General features: G+C 40.5%; 1 protein-coding gene across 8 annotated transcripts in view; it reads right to left on the bottom strand.

Annotated features, from left to right (window-relative positions):
- Positions 1-257: 257 nt before the first annotated feature.
- LOC128689763 (uncharacterized) overlaps positions 258-23,583 on the bottom strand; it is a 34,324-nt gene continuing 10,998 nt past the window's right edge. For 4 of the 8 annotated variants that reach the window (XM_070084639.1, XM_070084666.1, XM_070084647.1 and 1 more), the window contains exons 2-4: positions 13,456-13,592; positions 4,863-5,046; positions 258-2,483 (exon numbers count right to left, since the gene is read on the bottom strand). In XM_070084639.1, the coding sequence (XP_069940740.1) occupies positions 1,177-2,483; positions 4,863-4,932 (1,377 nt within the window). In that variant the 5' untranslated portion in view covers positions 4,933-5,046; positions 13,456-13,592 and the 3' untranslated portion in view covers positions 258-1,176. Of the gene's footprint in view, positions 2,484-4,304; positions 4,580-4,862; positions 5,047-13,455; positions 13,593-23,583 lie in introns of those variants that run through there. The other 4 variants (XM_070084635.1, XM_070084682.1, XM_070084675.1 and 1 more) reach the window with 3 other exon arrangements.

Raw genomic sequence — 23,583 nt, 5'->3', positions numbered from 1 at the left:
AGAGAAAATGGACTATTCAAATGGCTTCAGGGAGAAACTAATATTTTTCTTCGAACCTGAATATCTTCCATTCCCCAGGCGCTGTAGGACCCCTATGCTTCCACCAAACATAATATAAAAGCGAAATTATAGTGATGAAAATTAGATTCAAATATATGAAGGATTACAATTATTACACAGACACTGAAAGTATAGGGATCCACACTTTGGTAGTGCCGCTTATACAAGGTTAATGGGAGGAAAATAATATAATGCTATAGGGAATATTACAATGATATATTACACAATTATGAGACATGGGAATACAAACTGTACTGCTGAAAAGTACTCTAATAATTATTTTTTCTCTACAGTTCATTTACAAACTTTCATGTGTTGTTCCACTCACTGCAAAGGCTTGGACTCCTCTGTCTGTCTTCTCTCCCTCATTAATAATGAAGGAACAGGCGTTACTCTTCCCTTATAAATGGATGGGTACGGCTGAAGTAGTTACACCAACATTATTATTATTATAATCAAGGGGGTAGCGCTAAACCCGGAGGATTATACAGCACCTGGGGGGGGGGATGTGGAAGGCATTCAGGCTTAATTCGGGGAACTGGAGCACAGATCCAATTCCCTAAATCAAGAGCCCCTCACCAACATCAAGGAACCTTCCTTGAGGGGAGTTACACCAACAGGAACGCAATTTTTTAAATAGTTGCATAGAATAACTTTCCTCGAGACGACTCACAAGTCATAAAAGTGCTAACACTCACAAACCCGTTTTCACAACTGCAAGGTCACCATGGACAGCAAGCATAAATAAACGTATACATGTGTTATGTTGATCCGGAATCGAACCCGGCACCTTTCGGGTGTGAGAAAATCTCTCCACTTAGCTATATGTCGCCTAAAAACAGATCTTGAGGGACAAGGGAGCGGAGATTTTGAATGCTAATAACTCAAACCCAATCCATGGAGTCTTCCCGCCAGATAAAGGTAACGCAGCTTCATGGATTGGGAAAGAGCCATCCTCCCCTCAAAGGGCCCTTGATACCCAGGAGCTATATGACCCCTATGGGTTTAGTGCTACCCTCAGATTAATTTGAAATAAGATGAGGAAGAGTAATGTTCTATCTCATATAATTATAAAAATCGTTGTTTTACAAAATATTATCATCAGAGACGAGATCTTCACCCCAACACAAAGTTTCTGTAGCAAGAGTCATTCACTTTATATTTCCTTTGTCCTTCAAATAATAGATACATATCATAAATTTTCGGATAGGGGTTGTCTGAAGTGTTTGAGTTTGTACACATGCAGTTTTTGGCATCTTTGTATTTAAAAATAAGAAAGCCAGAGTAGGTTTGGTTGGTGATTTGTATTTTAGCTTCTTTGACAATGTGTTTATGAACTTTAGGAAAGGGTTCACCAAAGCTGCATCCACTTAAACTGTGATCACACCTGGACACAGGTATAGAGTCAATGATGCTATGTTGCTCTGGTGATGTGAGGCTCCCTATCACACTCCTTTCACATTCACCGCCCGTGAGATGGCTTAGGAGATTGTTAATCTTAAAGAAGGTCGTTGAAGGGGTAATTAAGCTAGAAACCTTACATGGCTTGGGTTTAACTTTCCACGGTTTCACGTTGCACATTTTAATTTTATTCATCTTTGAATTTTTCTTGCCATTGTGTGTTCTCTCGCGTACCGAGCTGCGTTTTTGGACCCTACTTTTGTCTCCTCTCTGGTATGTTCCGGTCTCAGGGTAGCTGGTTCCCAGCCTACCAGCCACGGGTTCCATCAGTGGGAAGTTCCAGCCCGGGGCAGCATAAGCACGTCCCAGCAGAAAAAAAGATCTAACATGTCTGTCTTCTTCAAGGTCTGCCTTCGTGCGCACTCTTCCAGTATGACTTTGTCTACGCAAATCACTTGAGTCAACACCTTTTGCTTCCAGCCTGGATCCAAGTCTATTTGCTTCAACCCTGGATCCAAGTCTGTTTGCTTCAACCCTAGATTCAAGTCCATTTCCTTCAATCCCAGATTCGAATTCATTTGCTCCAATCCTGGATTCGAGTCCATTTCCTTCAACCCCAGATTCAAATTCATTTGCTTCAGTCCTAGATTCAAATTCATTTGCTTCAACCCTAGATTCGAATTCATTTGCTCCAATCCTGGATTCGAGTCCATTTGCTTCAACCCCGGATTCAAGTTCATTTTCTACGAAGTTTGACTGAAATTCACCTTCGACCGTGGGACCGAGTCTATTTGCTTCAAACCTGGCTCTGACTCCACTTGTCCCAAAATCACTGAATCCACTGTCCACAGTAACATCCTCCATCTCCGACATAACTGGAGCCTGCCAGATGGCTCCATCATGGTTACCATCAACCATATACCTGGTAAGTTGATGCAGTTTAATGGAGCCACAAGAGGTCGGGACCAGCATGTTATTTACAACCACCAGAACAGCAAGGATTTTGTACACCACCGCCATGCCTAAGGACAAAGAAACAAGAATTAAAAATCTTAGTCAGTTTGTTAGAGGTACTGACATACTCAGGTCGACAGTCACACTCAACATGGAAGTCTTGACATCTTAATTTACTCTGTTGACCATAATATTTACGGTAGTAGAAACACATCCGTCAGGATGATAAAAGAACTTAATGGATCGAAGTCCAAAATTTGTTGTGATGACACAAGGATGAAAATATCTGCATAAATATTAACATTAATAATAATAATAATAATAATAATAATAATAATAATAATAATAATAATAATAATAATAATAATAATAATAATTAATAATAATAATAATAATAAATAAAAATATTTACTCTGGGTAAAGCTCCATGCATCTCGTCCGCAGTAATCGTAGGTGTGTGGGGTCCGTCACACGGCACACAATGTTATCGCTTTTATTAGGATTTCCTGATAATTTAATCTTGATTGACATTTGTTAATCTTATTAATTTACTGTATTATAAGCAATAGAGTTACTTTTTATTGTGAAGGCCAGCTAGCCTCTCAGATGTAGCGAGACACCGCTCTAGTGGATTCTGATAGTACATGGCTTATCTTAGTTTTGCATAGTTTCTTGGTTGCTTGATTAATGGGGCTTAAAAACTGTCGACTAAGTGAGGGTCATCACATAAAAGAGAGAAGCTTACGACGACGTTTCGGTCCTACTCGGACCATTTACAAAGTCACACTAACCAGAAGTGGAGCAGGACGGCTATATATAGCCGTAAATGGTCCAAGTCGGACCGAAACGTCGTCGTAAGTTTCTCTCTTTTATGTGCGGGTTATTTGTGTATCGTTCCAGTCACGGTATTGTGCCTTTTTTTGTTGTTATTTATGAGGGTCATTCAGGCTGCATTTCACCTATTCACCAATTATCAAGAATATTTGACTACCTAAAATAAAGGAAATTAAGTTGTCTCAGCATATATATACACCAGGAGAGACAAATCTCAGGAGTATGTATCATACTGAATTATATATTTTTTGTATAACTTTGATGTTATAACTTGACGCCACCAGCAGGGTGGTGACCTCTTAAAGCTCATTCCTGAGCGAAACGTCATATACAATAAAGTACTGCTCTGTATTACGTGTTTTTCCACTCACCATCAACAAGAGCCACGCCGACAGCAGTGCAGGATAGAGACACGGTGCGGGACAAGCTATGATTGAGACAACGTGTCACTTTGTGTAGAGCTTTGCCAAGTTTATTATGACACGATAAAGCAGTAAACAGAGTGTAACATTGTCCCAGCAAAAATGTGTGTCACATCTTCGTTAATGTCGGTGGTACACCACTGAAAACCACCGTCCATCACATTCTAATACTACAAACAACACCGGTAGCCCTTCTTGTACAACGTAGACAAATGCAGTTACTTGGGAACTCTTTTGATTGCATTTCATCCAGGAGGATTCATGAAGTCACCCCTCAAAATACCTCCCTCTAAAGTTGGCTAACACACCCAGGTACCTATTAATAGGAGAATAAGTGCAGCAGGTATGAGTAGACTTGCCCATACGTCCCCTCAAGGAAGGTTCCTTGATGTTGGTGAGGGGCTCTTGATTTAGGGAATTGGATCTGTGCTCCAGTTCCCCGAATTAAGCCTGAATGCCTTCCACATCCCCCCCTAGGCGCTGTATAATCCTCTGGGTTTAGCGCTTCCCCCTTGATTATAATAATAATTGCCCATACGTCTCGAATGTCCTGAGTAGTCCCAGTAGTAGCTTCGTGTAAAACGCACGTGCGAAATGTCCTTCTGTTGTTGTTGATAAATTAGACACATGTGCAACATTTGGGTATCTTTATTGTGGAAACGTTTCGCCACACAGTGGCTTCATCAGTCCAATACAAAGAAGAATGGTGAAGATGAGAAGGCATTTGAGGTAATCAGTCCCTCAGTCTTCCACTGTCTTACTAGAGTCCTTTCCTTGGTGCAACTGGGACCTTCAGTTGTAAGCTGAAGGTGCTGCCTCTTGAGGACCTATATCTTGCAAGACAGAGATGACTATCCTGCAGTCCCATCTTGCTAAAGGAGGTATCCACAGTTGCTGGGTATATTTTTCTTCACGAGTCAGATAAACCAACAATTAATAAGGAAAATAATAATATATGCCACGTATATGGAGAAGTTGAGTAAAAACTTGCATTAGTTTCATACTCGCTTTCTTTCTTAATGTTATCATAGTCTGCCCTCCTGTCCATTTTTTCAACCTATACACGATATGTTATTGATTTCAACGTAGTTATTATTTCGTAAATTCGAATAAAAACCTTCCTTTTAATGTCTCTCATAAAATATATCACTTTAAATTATTTCATCTATGGCTATTTCTGTTTAAACTTACCTTTTATTTTGGTAAGTGAAATGAAGATGAAAGAGTTTTGAGAGCAGTGAGGTGCATGTGATATACACATCTTCGAGCGGTGAGTAACAGCATCACACTGGCTCCGTCAAGGCCTGGCGGGGGGTGGAATATATTGCCAGAGAATCCTTGACGTCAGAACACTTGCCGGAAGTCTTAGCGACAACTGTATATTTACAAACAATGTTAAAGGCATAGTTAACTTTTGTATTTAGTTAAGATATATGCAAGTAGATGCCCTGGTGTTAGCTGACTTCTTTTTCTCCTCCTCTTCCTCTTCCTTCTCCTCCTCCTCCTTCTCCAAACATACATCATATTTCCATGTTTCATGATGTTTCACAAACAGGACAGACAGCAAATTATTTGCTAAATAAATAGAACACAAATGGTGTGTTAGATACGCCCAAAACAGTTCAGCAATTATCCAGCTTCTCAAGAAGCATAATCACAAAATTAACTGGGAAACTGCTTCCATTTGATTTACTACAAAATTCATGTGCGTGAGAAAAATTCTTGCACTGAATGTGAATCCGTTCCACCTCAATTTTAACATCTCACAAAGCCAGGAGAAACCAAATACAATAAATACAGTTGCCCTGAAGTCTTTGTATATGCACCTACATTGCTTCCTCAGCCTGATCTTGTTCCTCATACATAGCTCATCGACCTGATTTACATCATGTAAGTCAGGTCGATGAACTAGTACACCAAACAGGGACTAGAATGAAATTAGCCTAGAGTCATCCACACCATCGTGTGTCCTTGGGTAGCGCGTACAACATCCATTTCCGCTGGATGCGCTACTCTTAAGGATCGTATGGTCCAATGGATTAGGACATGTGTTTTTGCCCACCATAAGGCAGGCCAAAGCAGCATAGGTTCAAGTCCTTGGCTAGTGCAGTGTTAAGATAAGAGATAAGATTTCGTTCGGATTTTTAACGCCGGAGGGTTAGCCACCCAGGATAACCCAAGAAAGTCAGTGCGTCATCGAGGATTGTCTAACTTATTTCCATTGGGGTCCTCAATCTTGTCCCCCAGGATGCGACCCACACCAGTCGACTAACACCTAGGTACCTATTTGCTGCTAGGTGAACAGGGCAACAGGTGTAAGGAAACGTGTCGAAATATTTCCACCCGCCGGGAATCGAACCCGGGCCCTCCGTGTGTGAAGCGGGAGCTTTAGGGGGAATTCAGGCCTAAAATTTTTTTTTTTTATTTTTCGTTCGATTTCTTTCATTTTTTTTGTACGTAAAGAAGCACCTTTCAATAGTAATGTGACCAAGTTTCAATAAGATAGCTCAAAAAACAACTGAGAAAAAAATTATTTACTAATAATCATACATATTGCAAGGTACCGTCGAAGTGGGACTTGAAGAAGCTGTTTTGGCATTATCTACGCATAAAACAATGCTAAACTGTATTTCTAGTGGATTGCCTTTCTTTAATTTATCCTTTCTTCATTCTTAAAAAAAAATAAATTTTGTATGTTTTTTGACTTTCAGCCAAATATCTGACTTTTGCCCTCACAAAAATCAAAAACAAATTATGATATCTCAAAAAGCGATCCATTTCCTTGTAAAACAATCTTTCCTTTATGTTCTCTGTGAATTTCATTATATTCCTGCTATTAGTAACGTCCACATTTGCTCATATATGTGAATAACTTACTTCCGAGATAATCCGCGAAACAGCCGGACCACCATTTTTTTTTTTTTTTCGAGAAAATAACATTTTTCTCAGTCTTATACTGCATTACGAGTGTATATCATAGTTAACCATGTTAGTTTTCTTTAATATAAGGACCCTGGAGGTGAGAGAAAGAGAATGTAAGCCCCTCTCTGAGAATGGGAATCTATTATTCCCGATGGAGCGCTCTGGGAATATTCCATATATTATTCATTCTGGAGTATTTACCATACTTCTTTGTTATTTATATTGTTTATTATGTCATATTAGATCAATTGTGATAGATAAATAAGCCGTAGAAGCTATAATAGCGTTATATTGAGCCATATTCCCCGGCCACCCCGAGACTGGAATTTTCCATGACGTCAGCAAAATGGTGTCGGGAGGTTCCTGGTTGGTTGGAACTCTACGTATAAGTCCCACCCACTGTATTATGATGCCAAATCGTCAATTATTATCTTAGAAAGAATAATACAGTAAATACACGAAAAAAAAACGGAAAAAAAAAAAAAAAATTGACGACAGGTGAGCACACCTGTCGCGGGTGGTGACGTCACCCTAGGTGTATTTAAATGACCATAATTCCTTGTAGGAATGTCGTAGAACAATGATTCTGGTACCATTGTGTTGCCAGAGAGTTAAGCTATTTTTCTATAAGATTAACTCAGTTTGTGAATTTTTTCGACAAAAATTTTTCGTTCGCGCTGAGTGCTCCTAAAGCCCCCTTTAGCCACTCATTCCTGGTCAAAATAATATATATATATATATATATATATATATATATATATATATATATATATATATATATATATATATATATATATATATATATATATATATATATATATATATATATATATATATATATATATAGTAAGGTGATGAGGGTGTCAAATGATTTAGATAAAGAAAAATTGGATATCAAATTGGGGAGGAGGAGTATGGAAGAAGTGAATGTTTTCAGATACTTGGGAGTTGACGTGTCGGCGGATGGATTTATGAAGGATGAGGTTAATCATAGAATTGATGAGGGAAAAAAGGTGAGTGGTGCGTTGAGGTATATGTGGAGTCAAAAAACGTTATCTATGGAGGCAAAGAAGGGAATGTATGAAAGTATAGTAGTACCAACACTCTTATATGGGTGTGAAGCTTGGGTGGTAAATGCAGCAGCGAAGAGACGGTTGGAGGCAGTGGAGATGTCTTGTTTAAGGGCAATGTGTGGTGTAAATATCATGCAGAAAATTCGGAGTGTGGAAATTAGGAGAAGGTGTGGAGTTAATAAAAGTATTAGTCAGAGGGCAGAAGAGGGGTTGTTGAGGTGGTTTGGTCATTTAGAGAGAATGGATCAAAGTAGAATGACATGGAAAGCATATAAATCTATAGGGGAAGGAAGGCGGGGTAGGGGTCGTCCTCGAAAGGGTTGGAGAGAGGGGGTAAAGGAGGTTTTGTGGGCAAGGGGCTTGAACTTCCAGCAAGCGAGCGTGAGCGTGTTAGATAGGAGTGAATGGAGACGAATGGTACTTGGGACCTGACGATCTGTTGGAGTGTGAGCAGGGTAATATTTAGTGAAGGGATTCAGGGAAACCGGTTATTTTCATATAGTCGGACTTGAGTCCTGGAAATGGGAAGTACAATGCCTGCACTTTAAAGGAGGGGTTTGGGATATTGGCAGTTTGGAGGGATATGTTGTGTATCTTTATATGTGTATGCTTCTAGACTGTTGTATTCTGAGCACCTCTGCAAAAACAGTGATAATGTGTGAGTGTGGTGAAAGTGTTGAATGATGATGAAAGTATTTTCTTTTTGGGGATTTTCTTTCTTTTTTGGGTCACCCTGCCTCGGTGGGAGACGGCCGACTTGTTGAAAAAAAAAAAAAATATATATATATATATATATATATATATATATATATATATATATATATATATATATATATATATATATATATATATATATATATATATATATATATATATCTAATATGGGTTTATAAGTTCTCAAAAACAAAGAAACAATAAGGATGAAGCACCTCGTAGAGAAATTCTTATTATTACTATGGAAGAAACGCTGAGGTCAAAGGGGTCATACATGTGGTTCATAAGGAATAGGAGCAATCAGGTTCAGTTCAAGGAAGGGAAGGATATGTCCACTTCTTGGAAAATGACCACATCAGCGTCCAAGTTCCTCCCTCGAAGGGATTCCCAGAAAGAGGAAGTAAACGTTTTGGAGCCTCATGTCTGTTATTACAGCTGAGTGTTCCAGTGAGGCTCTACCACTCTCCCCTCCTGCCTAGGACACAACCCACCTGAGACAACCCACATAGGACAACCAACCCAAGACAGCTTACCTAGGGCAACAAACCCTAGACAGCCTACCTAGGGCGACCCACCCAAGACAACCCACCTAGGACAACCCACCCAAGACAACCCACCTAGGACAACCCACCCAAGACAACCCACCTAGGACAACCCACCCAAGACAACCCACCTAGTACAACCAACCCTAGAAACACCACCTAGGGCAACTCACCCAAGACAACCCACCTAGGACAACCAACCCTAGAAAACCTACCTAGGACAACCAACCCTAGACAACCCACCTAGGACAACCAACCCTAGACAACCCGCCTAGGACAACCAACCCTAGACAACCCACCTAGAACAACCAACCCTAGACAACCCACCTAGAACAACCAACCCTAGACATCCCACCTAGGACAACCAACCCTAGACAACCCACCTAGGACAACCAACCCTAGACAACCCACCTAGAACAACCAACCCAAGACAACCCACCTAGAACAACCAACCCAAGACAACCCACCTAGAACAACCAACCCTAGACAACCCACCTAGGACAACCAACCCTAGACAACCCACCTAGAACAACCAACCCAAGACAACCCACCTAGAACAACCAACCCAAGACAACCCACCTAGAACAACCAACCCAAGACAACCCACCTAGAACAACCAACCCTAGACAACCCACCTAGAACAACCAACCCTAGACAACCCACCTAGAACAACCAACCCTGCCTCTCTGACTCATTACGTCTAGCAGTGTAGTGCTGGAAGCTTCTAGGCCCCGTTCAGCACTTTTAAAAGATTAATCGAATATCGTGCAATAATTATGTTCTTTACAAAGTTACGCAGAGTGCAGTAATGTGGTACCTTGAGCAATATACAAGCATACAGATATACCATACACATATACCCTACAGATATACCATATAGGTGTACCATACAGATATACCATACAGATATACCATATAGATATACCATATAGATATACCATAGAGATATACCATATAGATATACCATACAGCTATACCATACAGATATAACATACAGATATACCATATAGATATACCATACAGCTATACCATACAGATATAACATACAGATATACCATATAGATATACCAGACAGATATACCATACAGAAATACCATACAGATATACCATATAGGTATACAAGATATACCATACAGATATACCATATAGATATACCATATAGATATACCATACAGATATACCATACAGATATACCATACAGCTATGCCATATAGATATATCATGCAGCTATACCATACAGATATACCATACAGATATACCATATAGATATACCATATAGATATACCATATAGGTATACCATACAGATATACCATACAGATACACCATATAGATATACCATATAGATATACCATACAGATATACCATACAGATATACGATATAGATATGCCATATAGATATACCATACAGATATACCATACAGATATACCATACAGATATACCATACAGATATTCCATACAGATATACCATACAGATATACCATATAGGTATACCATACAGATATACTATACAGATATAACATACAGCTATACCATATAGATATACCATACAGATATACCATACAGAGGTACTGTTTAAAAAGGGGCAACTTGAAACAGCGGTCATACTTCACACGCACCCGTCAACTAACTACACGAATACCACCTGGTGGTTCACACTTACACTCACTCACCCATTTGACCATAAACAGAAATATTAATCTCAGTCTTAAAATAATGAATCCTGTGATACTCCAATACTGAAACTATGTACTGTGCCAAAACAAAAACATTCACATTGCTAAACTCACAAACTAGTATTTAGTCACTCAGCCATAATACCAACTTACCTCATAATTTGTAATATTTTAAAATTAAGAATTAAACTAAGTCTGCCCGAAATGCCTAGCCATGCTAGGTGGTCTAGTGGTACACTCTGTAATTATTATTTTACTACATGTAAACCACACAATAACCAAATTCTGTAAACTCAGCATTGTAATCCTTATAGAGAATAAACTTTGAATTGAATTGAAGAACGCTGTCATTAATAGGATTTTTGAAGTATACTTAAAGCGACCCTCTCCTTCCTTGGATTAAACCTGCAATTTCCAAGGATTGTATAACCCATACTGGTTTAGCGGTTCCAGGTGAATACAATATTAATGTCAAGTCTGTTAAGTATTTTGAGTACTTTTGAAAAATAAATTTATAGTGACGATACAACATTATTAATTAATACAAATATACAAGAATGAGAACAAGGAGAATACAATAACTAATGTACTGTAAGTCCGTGATGTGTGTGGCACTGTGCGGGATCGTCGACGTTACGGCACCCAGAGTATTTTTAGAAACAAAGATGTGCACACATGGCTTCAAAAACGCAAGTATTTTTGTCGTTCTCACTGATTAAATTGTTTACGTGACGCTGCAGGATATCCGCATGTATCTCTTGATAATAATAGGAAAACACTTCCTGAGGAAGATAAGACACACACACACACACACAGGAGCTGTGACTCGACCCCTGAAACCACAACTAGGTGAGTACACACATACACATACACACAGACACACACACACACACACACACACACACACACACACACACACACACACACATACACACACATACACACACGTCCCTGTTTGCAGATGACGTGAAGTTGATGAGAAGAATTCATTCGATCGAAGACCATGCGGAACTACAAAGGGATCTGGACAGGCTGCAGACCTGGTCCAGCAACTGGCTCCTGGAGTTCAACCCCACCAAGTGCAAAGTCATGAAGATTGGGGAAGGGCAAAGAAGACCGCAGATGGAGTACAGTCTAGGGGGCCAGAGACTACAAACCTCACTCAAGAAAAAAGATCTTGGGGTGAGTATAACACCAGGCACATCTCCTGAAGCGCACATCAACCAAATAACTGCTGCAGCATATGGGCGCCTAGCAAACCTCAGAACAGCATTCCGACATCTTAATAAGGAATCATTCAGGACCCTGTACACCGTGTACGTTAGGCCCATATTGGAGTATGCGGCACCAGTTTGGAACCCACACCTAGCCAAGCACGTGAAGAAACTAGAGAAAGTGCAAAGGTTTGCAACAAGACTAGTCCCAGAGCTAAGAGGTATGTCCTACGAGGAGAGGTTAAGGGAAATCAACCTGACGACACTGGAGGACAGGAGAGATAGGGGGGACATGATAACGACATACAAAATACTGAGAGGAATTGACAAGGTGGACAAAGACAGGATGTTCCAGAGATTGGACACAGTAACAAGGGGACACAGTTGGAAGCTGAAGACACAGATGAATCACAGGGATGTTAGGAAGTATTTCTTCAGCCACAGAGTAGTCAGTAAGTGGAATAGTTTGGGAAGCGATGTAGTGGAGGCAGGATCCATACATAGCTTTAAGCAGAGGTATGATAAAGCTCACGGCTCAGGGAGAGTGACCTAGTAGCGATCAGTGAAGAGGCGGGGCCAGGAGCTCGGACTCGACCCCCGCAACCTCAACTAGGTGAGTACATACACACACACACACACACTCACTCACTCACACACACACACACACACACACACACACACACACACACACACACACACACACACACACACACACACACACACACGCACACACACACATACTCACTCACTCACGCACACACACACACACACACACACACACACACACACACACACACACACACGGGCCAGGAGCTGAGTATCGACCCCTGAAACCACAATTAGGTGAGTACACACACAGTGAACAACACAGGCTGGACAGTGTACGCAAAATGCGTAGGAATGACTATGCAAGGACTGTACAATACCAATGAATAAGGTTGAATAAGGGAGGAGTACTCACAGAAGTTAATAAAACTTTTTGCTAGAAATTAAGCAAAATATTTAAGGAGTTATTCAGTGAAGAAACGGAGTTAGTGCTAGAAAGCACTGCTGAGAGTGCTAACCCACAGAAATGTGACAGAAATTACACATCAAAGAAGGAAGAAGTAAAACTACTAAAAAAGGCGGCACATCAAGAGCCATGGGGGCCTGATGGCACCAGGGATGCCAAAAGGAGTGGAAGACCTGAATGAGTCTATTGTAAAGATTTGTTCCGTATGACTAGAAAGGAGAAAATAACTAGACAGCTCTGAAACTACAAATATGGTCCCAGTATATAAAGATGGAGTCAGACAAAAAGCACTGAATTATAGGCCATGTATACTGCCCAAGGTACTGGAAGAGATAATCATAGAAATGTGAGTCGAACACTTAGAAATGGAGGGGTCAATTTATTACAGAAAATCACCATTCACTTAAAAATATATATAAGTCTTGTGTCATGCGTGTACTAAGTCACTTTTATTCTGTGTTTATCACGCAACGACACATTCTGCATTTCTCCCCATAGTCACTTAACAGCCGAAAGTTATTGTCGTTAAGGTGTCAGGACCCCATCCCTATATCGAGGATAAACTAACAGTTATAAGTATCAACCAATAAGGGTGAAGGGTTGAACTCCAGACTAGCTGGTTTTATACTTACACTCAGGTCTGGAGATTCAGTCTCTCATTAGCTGCTGGCTGATTAACACATGCTGAGATTTATCGTTGTATATGAACTACTGCCAGCAAGCGTACTCATTCTTTTTCGCTCTTGTAACACAATCCATCAAATGATATCTGCCGAGTTAATGAATACATTGTAAATATTGTACACATTTGTATCTAATATTGGTGGTGGGAATATACAGGTACTCAAAAAATCATTGGTGTTTGTCTTCGCCTTTCACATTCCTTGATTGCCTCTTTGATGGTAATCTATCAAACAGCCAGGTACCAGAGGCCTTGTAACTGTGCCTGTTCTCGTAATATCTCACAAACCTATAGAGTTCTATGACGGATACTCGTGCACAGGAGACTATATTCATTTATAACGGCACAAAACATACTCAACCCCTGCCAATTTGGATTCAGGAAAAATAAAAGCACTAATGATGCAATCATAAAAATGCTAGATCTGCTTTACACAGCATTGGAAAATAAGGAATATCCACTAAGAATTTTTATTGACCTAAGAAAAGCTTTTGACACAGTAGACCACGGCATCCTACTCCACAAACTTGACCATTACGGTATAAGAGTCCATGCGCTTGCATATTTCAAATCTTACCATACTAATAGGTATCAGTATGTCACCATTAAAGACACAGCATCAACAACACGACCACTTGATACTGGAGTTCCGCAGGGAAGTGTCCTTGGTCCCCTGCTCTTCCTAATATACATCAATGATCTTCCAAACGTATCCCAACACCTGAAACCCATTTTCTTTGCTGACGACACGACTTATGTCATCTCTCACCCTAATCTTGCCACCCTCAACACCATTGTTAACGAGGAGCTGATCAAAATATCGACTTGGATGACAGCCAATAAACTTACGCTTAACACTGACATCTATATTACGTTTGGTAGCAGAGCAGGAGTTGCGCAAATTAACATTAAGATCGACAACACTCCAATTACCAGACATAATGAGGGCAAATTCCTAGGCCTATACCTTGACAACAGAGAAGCAGCCCAGCCACCGTGGAGAGAAGACGTCGTCGTTCCTGCTCTTCAGCTGAGCAACTCTGAACACTGTTGCTCGAGATTTTTCTTGGGTTATCCTGAGTAGTTCTTCACCAGAGCTGAGAGGAAACTTGCTTGCAGTCACTTCGAGCCCCATCCCATCAAGAGGGTGAGGCGGTGACTTGCTTGCTTGTTCACCCCTCTCATCCCCATCCCCCCATCCTTCCCCATCCTCCCCTCACCCAAACATCAACACTGGCCCACACACTAACACACTACATACATTGCTATCCTTCTGACTTTCCTATCTTCTTCTTTTTCGGCAACTTCGCTTTGGCGAGTTAACACAAGGCATTTTGACCATCCGGTAGCCCGTGTGGTTTTTTAAAATCCGGCCGATCTTTGCCTTGGGCCCTTTCCCCTCACCACTCGAGGGTAGGCTATCTTAGGGGCTGACCTTCATAAGTCAGCTGAAATAGGATGCTAGTATAACATTAAGGAAAGTTCCCTTTTTGTTAAGAAACTCCTCTGCCTGATGTTCCTTCCTAGACATCATGGCGAGGATTCGAGTAAGATTACGTATTAATGGAAATCAAATGTCGATGAAAGAAATTCTAGCATGTATTTGCTCGAACTCAACTGTTGCTCCAGTGGATGTTTTTCAAACCCACGCTGGAGCAGTACTTCTCCTCTCTTCGGAAGAAGAGTTACTTCAACTGCTGAAGCATGATGTCCTTGACAAACTGAAGACTTCTGGTGTTACCCCAGTTGCACCTGAGAGCTATCAAGCTCAGAGGACTGTGTTTGTGGCCAGAATCAACAGTTTCATGAAACAGCACAGCGAATGAAATTGTAGAGGACTTTAATACAGAGAATTCTGAATTTAGGGCTGTAGAAGCACATAAATTCTCTAAACCAAACAACAACAAGGTAACCTTAAAGTTAATACTTGAGACACCTGAGGAGGCCAAACTTGTGTGTCAAAATGGCTTCAAATGTTTTGGCACCAGATGTACACCTGACCAAATCTCTCTTGAACGCTTTGTCAGTGTGACACAATGTTTTAAGTGTTATGCCTTTAGTCATAACACCAACAAATGCAGTACTCAAGGGCAGATTTGTAGCATTTTCTCTGGCCAACATTCTTATCGAGATTGTAATAATAAAAATACACCCAAATGTGTCCTCTGCAACGGAAAACATCATGCTGTTTCTGCTATTTGTCCTGAAAGAAAAAAGGAAATACAGAAAATTATTGAAGCCAAGAAACTGTCCACTTCTAAGAAGACCACTCCCCAGGCACCACCAACGATGTCCCAAACTTCCTTCCCAGCTCTGCCTGGATCAAGTGGGACTCCTCAGGTCTCTACCAATGGTTCCAATGTTTGGAATTCTGACCCTCTTGGAGCGCCCCACCTACGACATACACAAACGCAACAACAAGGTTCAGTCTCATCTCCTATGTCTCAGGTATCCACAGCCGGGGATATGACGAGAGCACAACTAATGTATATGATGGCCAAAGACATAGCAGGTGGTGACATTCAACTCTGCTCTCAGGTTTTAAATGATCTGTTAATGGCTAATGTGATCACTCCCATCACTATCCCAGAAAATGTGAAGGCTATTATGATCCAACCTTCTCATAACAAGAAGTATGTATCCTACTCTACATCTAAAAATAAGCCTAAGTCATCCCTGGCCCAGGGATAGCCCACCTGGCATACCCAGGTTGTCAACTCCCCTCAACCTGATAAGTCAACACCTGAACAAAACAATGCTCCAGAAATTGGTGCCTACTCTCCCGCTATTGAAGCTGATCCTGTTGAACAGGAACTTTCCCAGGGTAACTCACCTTGCCTACCTAATTTTCCATTGGAGCCTCCACAGTCTCCCATTAACTCTCACGAGCCTCTGCTTCCTGTAACTGGGAATATCATACCTCAGTTTTCTGATGATGACTAACGATTCTAATGAGTCTGTTAATATTACCACCTCTAGTGAAGATGATGGCATTTTTAATACACAAGCAACTACGCAAAAGTTCCCTCCTCCCCTTGACGAGTCCAGCAGGGATAGTGTGGATAACAAACATGACATTACTTGCAGGCGTTCAGACTGCAGTACACGAGCGAAGTGCAAGAAATAATGGGGATTACAATTTTCCAACTTAATGTTCAACATTTCTTCAATAACCGTTACCTCCTTGAGGTTGAACTACATAATTACAATCCCGATGTTATACTCTTGAACGAGACAGCTGCAAGAGTTGATCAACATATTAAATTACGTGGTTACTATACTGTGGAGAAATCGAGAGGACCCTTTAGTGGTGTAGCCATCTTAGTTAAATTAGGCTATACTTTTAAAAATATTCATGTTGATGAAGATAACATTCTTGCAATAGAAATGACAACGTCTCATGGACAACTAGTGATAGGAACTGGATATTTTCCCCCGAGACAACCATATATAGAGTCAATTCCTCTACATAGGATATTAAGCAGAAATATTCCAACAATTCTAGCAGGAGATTTTAATGCCCATCACCCTGCCCTCTTCAACTGTGGAGCTGGTATTCCACTGGGTGACTTAAAAGGAAAACAACTATTTAATATCATGACAGCTAGAAACTTGTCATTTCAAGGCCCATTCTTTAAATCGTACATTGGACCTCATCCAGGAACACCAGATATAGTACTGACAAACAGAGACTGTGACATCTTTCACTGTCGTATATCTCCTGGTGGAAATGTAGGATCTGACCATATCCCTGTTATAATACAACTACAAACTTCTCCATATAGAATCCCTGTACCTCCTAAACCCAATCTTAACACCCTAGGATTTGACCCCTTCAGGGCATTTCTGGGTGAGGATGAAATTGTGTCATTGGAAAATCTACCTTCCACTGCAATTGATGATGCAATCCGGTCCCTGCATAATCGAATAATTGAAGCTACTAATGCAACTTGTCAATTAGCTTCCACAAAGATATACCAACAATATAAACCTACTAGGGAAATTAGAGACAATTTAAGAAATTATCAAGCAGAATGTCGAAGGCATCTTCAAACGCGACAACCACCAGCAGCTACACTGCACCGATTAAGGCAAGAATTAATTAACATGATTAGTCATCACACACGGGACTTACGGAAATTGCTAGTTCTTCAAGCTAATCAGTATAAACGTGAACCAGCAAAATTTTGGAGTAAGATCCGACAACTTTTAGGGGCAAAGCACAAGGCTCCTAACTACCTAGTTCATACCTTCACTGATGAGGATGATGAAGATGTTGAAATTAAACTTGACGATCCACAGGACCAGGCTAATTTGATGGGTGATGTATGGGAGAAAAGTCTCTCCCACAATAACAGTCGTCAATTTAACAATAATCATTATCAGTTGGTAAATGAATGGAGAGATGAGAACTTGGATGATCTACAACCACTACCTTCCATCGATACTTCAACTCTTGAAGATACCCACCCGCTTACTAGACCTATTACATTACTAGAGATGAGTCAGGTCATTGGAAGAATGCGAAATAGAGCCCCTGGCCTCTCTGGAATCACAATGAAACAAATAAAGTTCCTACCCAGAAATTGTAAACAGTCTTTGGTAAATATCTTTAATGCCATCTTGGCCTCAGGACATTTTCCAGTGGTTTTTAAGACTGCTAAGATGATCTTTCTTGGTAAGCCCAGTAAAGACATCCACCAACCTGGGAACTATAGACCTATATCTTTACTTGAAGTCACTGGAAAAGTTCTTGAGAAGGTCATTTCCAACAGATTGAACTACTATATGGAGTTTAATCACTTTTTTACTGAAAAACAATTTGGCTTTAGAACCCATAGAGGTACCCATCATGCAATAAATATTATTTTCGATACTGTAGCAAGTCTAAAGCATCAGGGCAATCTTGCCTTAATTGCCACCAGAGATGTTCATAAAGCTTTTGATAGCTTATGGCATGATGGTCTTATATACAAACTCATTGACCTACCAGACCATAACTGGACTTTTCTCAGAGTAATATATAATTTCTTAACTCAAAGAAAAATTATTCCCACCTTTCATGGCAGATCGACAGAGCCTTTTATACCGACAGCTGGTGTCCCACAAGGTTCTTGTCTCTGTCCACTTCTGTTCAACATTTATGTGAATGACCTTCCTCAACCAGAGTTTAATGATACAATTGTGACACAGTTTGCAGATGATGTTATTCATGTCGTCTCATCAACTCCGGTAACAGGAAAATACAAGTATGAGAGAGTCATAGAAAAAATGAATATTGAACTTCGTAGAACATCTAATTGGGAAAAGAAATGGAGAATTACGACTAATCCTGACAAGGTCCTTGTTAGCACGATAGGATGTTTTGCATCAACAATTGAAGATAAAGGGGGTATCTCCATCAGAGGTACACCTGTAGCCATTAGAAACCCTAACAAGATTTTGGGATATGAAATAGACAGGCTGCTCCACTCAACATCTTATGTTACTAAGAAGATCAACATAGCCAAAGCCGGTCTTAGCAGTCTCTTTCGATTCAATCAAGCCCCTCAACATGTCAAAAAACATCTGTATAAAATGATAATAAGACCAATACTCGAATACCCTTGTGTCCCAATGTCATTAACGACAAAGACCAATATGCTACGGTTACAAAGGGTCCAGAATAGAGCTCTTCGCTTCATTACCGATACCAGGAGGAGAGACAGAGTTAAAATGGCAGATTTACACATACAACAAGATATTACTGCTATAAATGTACGCCTTGACACCCTGAAAAAGAAGCAACTCTATACAATGCAAGAACTATACATGCCAGATAGAGAACATCCTATACAAGTGGTAAATACCACGGATTATATCATCAATACTCCTCCTCACAGGACTCAAAGAATGACTCTTCCACAGAGGGTTCGTCGTTTTATACATAAAGATGATTACCCTCGACCCATGATATTGAGCAACCTCCCTGATGAAGATGATTGGGTAACACCAGAACCCTTCTATGTATACTGAGAAAATCATCGCCCCCAATTAGGGAGACATCTTATATAACTTTCTAATGTAAAAATTATGCTATTTACTATGGCTGGACACCACCTGTAAGAAGCCATTGTCACGGAATTCTATAAACTGGCCAGAAAATTATTGCCTTCATTGTCGCATAAATATCCGTTGTGCAATCGCAAAAAAAAAAAAGAAAAAAAAAAAAAAAGCAATTGCAACTTGTATAATTACTACCAATTCAGAGTCATGTACTTATATATCTGTTATATCTATGTGACTCTGGTGGGTTAGTATTATACCTCTTAAGGAATATCTTATTTCACATACACTTTTTAAATTACACCAAAGTGGTTGGGCCACTTACTTTTTATATCCTACCTCTCTTCCCCCTCCCACCCTTTTCCAATATTTCTATCCTTACCCATCCTTCTTCCTTACCCATCTCACCAAAGCTCTGGTCATAAGAAGAAGAAGACCTTGACAACAACCTGAATTTCAGCACCCATATCCAACACATAAACAAAAAAGTATCCAAAACGGTTGGGATCCTCTCCAAGATACGATACTACGTGCCGCAAAATGCCCTTCTCACACTATACCTGTTCACCTGGAGAGAGTTCCGGGGGTCAACGCCCCCGCGGCCCGGTCTGTGACCAGGCCTCCTGGTGGATCAGAGCCTGATCAACCAGGCTGTTACTGTTGGCTGCACGCAAACCAACGTACGAGCCACAGCCCGGCTGGTCAGGAACCGACTTTAGGTGCTTGTCCAGTGCCAGCTTGAAGACTGCCAGGGGTCTGTTGGTAATCCCCCTTATGTATGCTGGGAGGCAGTTGAACAGTCTCGGGCCCCTGACACTTATTGTATGGTCTCTTAACGTGCTAGTGACACCCCTGCTTTTCATTGGGGGGATGTTGCATCGTCTGCCAAGTCTTTTGCTTTCGTAGTGAGTGATTTTCGTGTGCAAGTTCGGTACTAGTCCCTCTAGGATTTTCCAGGTGTATATAATCATGTATCTCTCCCGCCTGCGTTCCAGGGAATACAGGTTTAGGAACCTCAAGCGCTCCCAGTAATTGAGGTATTTTATGTCCGTTATGCGCGCCGTGAAGGTTCTCTGTACATTTTCTAGATCAGCAATTTCACCTGCCTTGAAAGGTGCTGTTAGTGTGCAGCAATATTCCAGCCTAGATAGAACAAGTGACCTGAAGAGTGTCATCATGGGCTTGGCATCCGTAGTTTTGAAGGTTCTCATTATCCATCCTGTCATTTTTCTAGCAGATGCGATTGATACAATGTTATGGTCCTTGAAGGTGAGATCCTATACCACTCACTTATTTATCCATACCTCACCTATGCTATTTGTGCTTGGGGATCAACTGCAGCAACACACCTAAAGCCAATAATAACCCAACAAAAAGCCGCAGTAAGAATAATCATTAAATCCCATCCCTTGCAACACCCCCCTCCCCCACTCTTCAGTACATCCACACTTACTTCTGTGCAATCTACATCTAGAGGACCTTAAATTCCATTATTAACCTTGACCTAAAACGCTTTCTTGATAGTTGTGACAGAACCCACAGGCATAACACCAGACACAAACATTTCTGACATTCCCCGTGTCCGACTAAATCTTTACAAAAACTCAATGTATGTCAAAGGCCCTAAAATCTGGAACACCCTACCTGAAAACTCTAGAACTGCAGACACATTCATCACCTTCAAAACTACCATTAGAAAACATCTTATCTCCCTGATACACCCCGTCAACTAACAACACGAATACCACCTGGTGGTTCACACTTACACTCACTCACCCATTTGACCATAAACAGAAATATTAATCTCAATCTTAAAATAATGAATCCAAACTAGTCATAAGTTGGCCTGTGATACTCCAATACTGAAAGTATGTACTGTGCCAAAACAAAAGCATTCACATTGCTAAACTCACAAACTAGTATTTAGTCACTTAGCCATAATACCAACTTACCTCATAATTTGTAATATTTTAAAATTAAGAATTAAACTAAGTCTGCCCGAAATGCCTAGCCATGCTAGGTGTTCTAGTGGTACACTCTGTAATGCCTAGCCATGCTAGGTGTTCTAGTGGTACATTCTGTAATTATTACTTTATTACATGTAAACCACACAATAACCAAATTCTGTAAACTCAGCATTGTAATCCTTATAGAGAATAAACTTTGAATTGAATTGAATTGAATTGATACCAAAGCGAGAAAGACAAGAATGGGTCGACTGCATATTTCTGGGGTACAGGAAAGCATTTGACACTGTACTCCTCCAAAAAGTGATTCGTAATTTAGAAGAGTCAGAATACATACAGTGCAGGATACTACACTAGATCAGGAATACCAAATGAACGAGAGACAGAGGGTGATGGTAAGAGCAGGATGACACAAAATTAAAGAGAATAACAATGGAAAAATGTAGAGACAGGCTATAGGAACACTTGGGTAAGAAGTAGTAGTAGTGATCAAACATCTTCATCCTAAACAAGTAAGCAAGCAAAACAAATTATTTAAATCAATGATCACTTCCTACTGTCCCGTAGCTTGATTGCTAATGCACTCAGCTCACACACTAGTCAGCGGTTCGATCCCCGGTACTGGTGGAAACATTAGGACGTGTTTCCTTAAGACACCTGTTGTTCCTGTTCATGTTAGGTAAGGTTCGCCAGGAAACAGGACAAGTGTTTCCTGACGTTGGTCTTCTTGGTCATCTGACCGAGGCCTTTCGCTGGCTTACTGGTCCGTCCCTTTAAAAATCATGGTCATAGTTATAACCAACTAACTGTGTCCCTGTTCACCTAGCATTAAAGTAATTTACACGTACATTGTTGTGTAAGAAATTGCAATCATCCAAAAATTGTGTAATTGTACCTGAATAAGCTTTCTTTCTTATTTACTTACCTACTTTGATAAATATTTTAGTTGGCTATATAAAAGTAACTTTCTTTCTCTATCGTTAAAATTAAGAAAACGATGGTTTTGCAGATTTTTATGAATAACTATTTTATTTTAATCATTCACATGTTTGGCTATATAATATAATATCTTTATTTAATTCAAGTACATGTACAAGGTATACAGGTCTAGCTGACATCAATGACGTACTACTATATAGAAAGCCCCTTGTTATGCAGAGCATTTCGCGCAAATTAGGTCAGTTTTGTCCCAGGATGCGACCCACGTCAGTCAACTAATACCCAGGTACCCATTTTACTGATGGGTGAACATAGACAACCGGTGTAAGGAAACACGTCCGATGTTTCCACTCCCCTTCGCCTAGAATCGAACCCGGATCCTCGCCGTGTGAAGCGAGAGCTTTCGCCACCAGGCCACGGGCACCTTAATATTTAGTAAATTTATTTAGGTGCAATTACACTTAAGTGCAATTAACGAGCATTGAGTGATTACAGTTTCCTTAAATAGTAAAGTGACTTATTTCCATTAGTTATTAGCAGCCTAACAATTGCAGTATTCTGGGAGTAAATAGTTACATTCAACTAATTAAAGCACCAACCCAGATCACACAGTTCCCAGCCAGCATATTAGAGCATATTCTCTGTAACCAGTCAGGCGTCATTACCACAGGTCTTAGCGGTCATCTAGTCATTTACTGTACCAGGAAAATGATTAGGGATCGGACAGGCCTACACAGGACAATTAAAGGAGGTAAACTAGAAACTTCAGCAAGAAATACTGGTAAATAGGCGGATATTATCCTAACCCCACAAGACTTTGAAAAGGCAATAAATGACATGCCCATGAACTCTGCCCCAGGCCCAAACTCATGGAACTCCGTGTTCATCAAGAACTGCAAGAAGCCCCTGTCTCGTGCCTTCAGCATTCTATGGAGAGGGAGCATGGACACAGGGGTCATCCCACACTCACTAAAAACAACAGATATAGCCCCACTTTACAAAGGTGGGAGTAAAGCAATTGCAAAGAACTACAGACCGATAGCACTAACATCCCATATTATAAAAAAATCTTTGAAAGGGTTCTAAGAAGCAAGAACGCCACTCAGCTAGATACCCAGCAGTTACAC

This window comes from Cherax quadricarinatus, chromosome 1 (assembly GCF_038502225.1).
Source record: "Cherax quadricarinatus isolate ZL_2023a chromosome 1, ASM3850222v1, whole genome shotgun sequence".
NCBI classification, from domain to species: Eukaryota; Metazoa; Arthropoda; class Malacostraca; order Decapoda; family Parastacidae; genus Cherax; species Cherax quadricarinatus.
The sequence above is the reverse complement of the archived record's forward strand: the minus strand, read 5'-3'. Positions and strand labels throughout refer to the sequence as shown.